The sequence below is a fragment of the Plectropomus leopardus genome, chromosome 18 (assembly GCF_008729295.1).
Source record: "Plectropomus leopardus isolate mb chromosome 18, YSFRI_Pleo_2.0, whole genome shotgun sequence".
Lineage (NCBI taxonomy): Eukaryota > Metazoa > Chordata > Actinopteri > Perciformes > Serranidae > Plectropomus > Plectropomus leopardus.
Window position 1 is genome coordinate 29,558,204 of NC_056480.1, and position 6,000 is coordinate 29,564,203.

Here is a 6,000-nt window from a genome sequence, read left to right on the forward strand (position 1 = left end):
CTACCATTGATCTGGAGTGCAGATCAATGGTAGTAATAATGAGAGCGTACATACTTTAAAAGTTAAACTCGAATTCTGGCAACAGGATTCTTTGGGGGATTTTTTTTTTTCTGGTGGCACAGGGGTGAAAGTGGTGGAGTATGGATGCATGACAAAATGAAAACCATAAACACTTCATTTCAGACTGGGACTTGATATTTGACATCTTGATAACTTTACAAAATCCTCTTAATAACACATTATGTTAATTTGTTATTGCTAGAAGTGATACCTACCTTCAAAACTTTTCAAAAATTAAATTGCTTTTGATTTGTTCTTTCTCCTTCTTGCATAGCATAATGGGACTGCGACTGAATTTGTAGTTCAGCCCTGTGCTGTGCAATGACAGTGAATGCACCTTGACCTGAAGAAGTTCTTTTGGACTTTTTCTTTTTCTGAGATTTGAAACTAAACAGTTGTTAATTACATTCAAAACATCTCTGGGGCGTCCGCTAGCTTAAGTGGTAGAGTGTGCGCCCCATATGGCTGAGGTTTCTGCAGCAGCCCTGGTTCAAGTCCAGCCTGTGGCCCTTTGCTGCATGTTATTCCCCCCTCTCTTTCCCACCTTTCCTGTCAATCTCAGACTGTCCTACCAATAAAGAGAAAATGCCCCCAAAAATATTATTAAAAAAATAAAATAAAAAAATCTCTAAGTTGAATTTTAACTATTTTGTCAATCATCACTCCTGCCTCAGTTGTTGTCGCTTCATCTTACATTGTCAGCTAGATCAGCATTCCTTGGTGCAGTGATGTAGAAGTGAACTCCAGGGTATGTCAGGTGGATGCTGGGAGTGGTTACAGGTGCAATACACCCTTACTGTGATTGGTATGTTTTAACAGACGTATTGCAAGTGTAATTTGTGAAATCAATCCAATAACAATCAGTGTCCAAAGACACAGTCCTGGTTCCAGCTGCACCACCACCAGAGTAAACTCACTGTGTGATCTGCCATAAACCACTTAAGGCTCAACATGCACGGTCCCAGCCATACAGGCTGAACTGGGGGCAATAATGGTTTTGCGCACATTTTAATCTCATGCACTTTGATGACAGAGCATATTCACAGTTCAGGAATTCATGGCCATCACAAAGCCCCAAATAATGCTTGCTCTCTTACAATATTATGTAAAATTGGCACTAGAATGGTAAAACATTCAGATTAAATTATGCCGAAGCTATGACAACTGAAATCTCTGATATCAGTCCCACAAAACATCTTTGGGGTGAACTCTATTACATCACACTCTTAAAAAAAAACACCCATCAAGCAACCTCGGCAGATACTCAAAGCACTGAAGTTTTAATGACTGGATTGCTAGTGGTGTCAAGTCACTATCACAGTTTCAAATCAAAGCCAAAGCTTGTCCTAAATTATATGGAATAAAGGTGTCTGTGGTCACTGAGTGTAAATCTATAATTTAAACCCCCATGGTTACACAAATAACATCAAATCATAACTCCCATACCTGCAGTGACTCACCTTTGCTGAGGCTTTCCCAAGTTCATCAATAACTGTGGCTATGTGGGCTTGGAGATCTGGCCTAGAGAGGTAAGCATCAGCGAACAGAATAGGATTAAAAAGGAGTGGCTGCATGCGGCACTAATTCAAATGACACCTCTCGATGCTCCACCTCTTCCTCATACTGCAACTCCATGCATGCATTGTCCAAGTGTCAAGTTTTTGTTTGTCTGGTAACACTTTGACACCTGGATCGACATCTCTTTTCTTGTGCTGCCTTTAAACACCTTTCACAAGTATTTAAACCTTTGAATTCTGAGCAAATGGGTTTGATCTCTTTCAAAAACAAATAAAAAAAGGCAATGAGCAACGTGGTAAGTGATGTCTTGCAAATTTCTAGAAATGGGTAGTTTCAGAAAATTATTTTTTAAAAAGCTAGGAACTTTTTTCTCCAGAGAACCACACATAAAATGAGCACAATTATAAATTCAGGACCCAGAGAGTGTTTGAAACTTGAGCAAACATTGCTCAATCTGCCCCAAACTTCTAATGCTTAAGAGCCCCCACTTCATGACATCTGCATAGCTAAACTGACTTACTGTCAGAGCGCCACCTACTGGTGACAGGAAATGACATGTTTTTTACTTAAGTGTGCTCCTCCCTACAGGTTGACTCTTTCACCTCCAAGTTAAAAAGAAAAGCCTGAAGACCTTGATGATGCCTGCCGGCAGAGATATTAGGTTTTCTTTGAATGTCATACATAACTTCACTTTGCATCAAGCAATTGGCCCAAAATTTCACATTTGAGGACATCAACTTGTCTATTACCTTTTATACTCACCGCGCCACCTACTGGCAACAGGAAGTAAGCCTTGTAAGACATTTATCATATGATTTACATGAAATTTACATGTGATGTGGTCAAAAAGTTTAAATAATCTCCTTTCCTAACCACTTTTCCTTAACCTCCAGAGAAAACGTCACAAGGTCAAGAAAAGATGTGAAGGAGAATTCATCGATTCATCGATCGCAGTTTTCAGAGAATCCATATGCACTTCTCCTCGGCTCTGTGATGATGAGATGGCGGATGTTATTGATGTGGGTCTGTTGCAATGAAACTACAATGCTCACATGATGGACTACAAAAAGCACATCCTCACTGGACTGATTTTAATGCAGCAAAAAGTTTTTCGTAATTGTTTTATTTGTGTCTTTAAAAAAATGTATTTGCTGCCTTCTTCAAGCCCTTTGTAATGTGGATCTTAAAAAGTGCACTATAAACTCTGAGCATTAATATTATGATCATGACTATTACTATTATTATTATTATTATTATTATTATTAATATCATTATTATCGTTATCTTTTCAGGCCTACTTTGCTCCATGCGTACTTGCCACGTTGTTAAATGCACATTATAAAGGCTAAATGAGGACAACCTGTTGAAAAATATTACATCATTACCAAAGTGAGAAATTAAAATAAAGAGGAATAAAGGCTGCCAGTCACACAAGTGATATGTAACGTTGTCATACAAGATGGTTGCTCACACTCACCCTCCTTTACCTCATATTTATCGTCATGAATCCTTATATGATTTCATGAAAATAATATGAAGATACGTATGACTTGTTTTATTCAGTACTGTACATATGATCATTCTTACGTTTCAAACATGATGAATTGGAAACATCAGTTGTCTTAAAACATCCCCTCGTGCTCTGGTTAATGCACTGATTCTGATCTTATAGGCTACAGATGTTTATTGTCACTATATTTTCGCTAGAAGCTCTATTAGAGAGAACAGTCAATAGTAAATATTAAATACACATCAGGAGGAGCACACAGCTCAGTAAACAGCTCCATGTTCAGGTGATTGTGTTCTGAAGTTGTTTCGGCTCATACAGACTGCGGATGCATAATGTCATGAAGCTGATTCCCCAAATAGCGGCTGATGTTGCGCATCACTTGAAAAGATCCCGCTGCAAAAAATTGTGGGGCGGATTCTCTCCTTTTCTTTGGTAAAGGATGCTCAAGTGTATCCTATGCTAAAGGAGATTATAAAGGAAGCTTTGGCGTACCTTTCCTTAATATCAGAAGATTTCGAACAGCTCTTATCATGGCAGCCGCTCAGGTACTTCCGGTTCATCACACTCAGTTAGGAACCTTCCTAAGCAAAAAGAGGTATTCGACCGCAGCCATGGTCTGGTCTACAAATGGTACAGCGTTTGGGTCGACCAGTGTTGGTTTTTCAGGGCCAGTACCGATACCAATTACTAGTGGTTAATGAGACAGATAACCAGTATTTGGAACCGATATGCATTTACAATAAAAATGATAATCTTTAGAATTTGGAATATAACAAACTCCAATACAAAACTTTGTTTAAATGCCTTTAGCAAATGCTTAAACAAAATAAAGATAGCTCCCTGCAATTTGACAAAGTAAAAGTTCTTCCTATGCTGACACTTTCTTTGCATTATTTAATTACTCAGTTTTATCAGCAATCAATAAAATAAAACACTGACACAGATAATAAGTAAAATGCCAAATATTGGCCCCAATAATCGGCCAGGCCGATAATGTGTCGACCCCTAGCACAGAGCAAGATGACTTACAATTGGTTTGTTCTCCAGCGCTACATAGTGGCTGCAGGAAGTGGTAAAACGTAAAATTGCTCACTCCAGGGTCCACACTCTGTGTGCATTGTCCAACTTTCACTGAAGTGAAGTGAACACTTAAGCCAGTGTCCTGCCAGTTCGCACAGGTGCGAGGGCCCATTCATTGCTGCTCGCAGCTTTAATTTAAATTATTTTTCATACAATTATTATCATTAATATGTTTTTTTCAATTCATTTCCTTGTTTTTGTTTGTTTATTTGTCTGGGGGTTTTATTTTTATCTTCTTTTTTTTGTCTTGTTTTCTTTTACTATTTCTTCTACAAATATCTTGGTCAATTCTTCTAAAGTTGCTCATTGCCTGTTCCCATGTTTTAGAGAAATCAAGAGAATTTGCCCAGGTTTTAAAGGGTTAATCCTGTTTTAAGCTAATTAATGGCCAGCATCTTTCCCCGCCTTCTGTCATGGAAATGGCAACAACAAATGTGAACACGAAGTTTCATCAAGACAACATTTGGATAACACTGAATTTATGCATGTATGCTTAAATTGGCAGATTAACATTGTCTCTCTTCGGAAGGGTCTCCTGAGACAGCACTGTCTTTTACCAACACTGTAACTCTGACAATAACACAACAAAGACAAAAGGAAATTCACATCCTGACTCACCTCCCTGCTGATTTACGACCTGCAATAAGGGTCTGGTCCAAGATGGAGACCCTCTCGGGGAATAACTGATTAATATCGAAAGGAAACTCCATCATGTCTCTCGGGACAGAGTAGCTGGTCAGCTATAACGTTAGTATAAAGCAGAACTGAAGCAGGTGCTCAGCTAACGCTAACCTACCGGGGCTGTCGGCTATCTCTCAGAGCTGATACGTTAGCGTAATGCAGCTAGCTGCTAGCAGCCCGAAGACAGCAGCATGTGAACATAGCACTGCCCGAGTCTGAGACACTAAATAACGCTCTGTGTGAGGAGTAAAGAAAGACACCTGCTATTCATACTGTCACTGTAACTCCATTGTGTCTGTGTGAGTCACTCCCTTCTTCTTCTTCTTGTTCTTCTTCTTCTTCTTCTTGTTCTTCTTCTTCTTCTCTGACGCTCTGTGGCGGCTGGCAAAAAGCCTTTTGGTGCAATAGCGCCACCACTGCGGGAACATGGGTGTATTACGTGGATGTATTATGGTGTATTATAGTGAAATCGCGGGAAACATTAAACCCATAATTTCTTAGGAGGGCGAAGGAAAGGCCCGCCCTATCTTCCCGCTGATTGGTCAGTACTCGTTGCATTTGTTAATAAGATTGGTTAGGTCTCTGCTCTGTAGTGTACTAGTTAGGTTTAGAGAAAAGCGAGATTGGGATTGGTTCGAATCAGGGTAGGGGCGGGTCATGCCGTCGCCATCCTAGGAAAAAACACAACTCGAAAATCATGGGGGGTTAAAATCTTTTTAAAAAGATTCAAAATAAACAGTACATTGTACAAGTATATAATTCAGTTTACAACATAGAAAAATAATCACTTTATTAACAATTTCATATACATAAAAAGAAAAAACAAAACACATACAACATAAAACAAAAACAATAATACAGATAACATTAAATTGTACAAGGGAGTTTTAAACCAAGGCAGATTGACACCAATTTTGGAAGGCGTGGTCTTGTTTCTAAATTGTAATTTAGGCTCTCATTCCACTGATGATGTTCTCAAACCTATCTGTCTTATTGGCAAATTTCACATTCACAAAGCTAAAGTGCTTCAAATTACCCCCAATATCCATTTGTTTTGTACTGAATTGCAATGTATATTTGACTCTATTTATAGGATAAAAACAAACATAAAACTATAAAGACCTTTTAAATTGTCATGAGGTGCTTTGCAA

The 6,000-nt window shown here is 38.7% G+C and overlaps 1 protein-coding gene across 5 annotated transcripts in view; it reads right to left on the reverse strand.

Annotated features, from left to right (window-relative positions):
* Window positions 1–5,203, reverse strand: part of atat1 (alpha tubulin acetyltransferase 1) — a 30,387-nt gene extending 25,184 nt beyond the window's left edge. For 4 of the 5 annotated variants that reach the window (XM_042506203.1, XM_042506200.1, XM_042506201.1 and 1 more), the window contains exons 1-2: window positions 4,787–5,203; window positions 1,521–1,581 (exon numbers count right to left, since the gene is read on the reverse strand). In XM_042506203.1, the coding sequence (XP_042362137.1) occupies window positions 1,521–1,581; window positions 4,787–4,881 (156 nt within the window). In that variant the 5' untranslated portion in view covers window positions 4,882–5,203. The remainder of the gene's footprint in view (window positions 1–1,520; window positions 1,582–4,786) is intronic. The other variant, XM_042506202.1, reaches the window with a different exon arrangement.
* Between the last annotated feature and the right edge of the window lie 797 nt (window positions 5,204–6,000).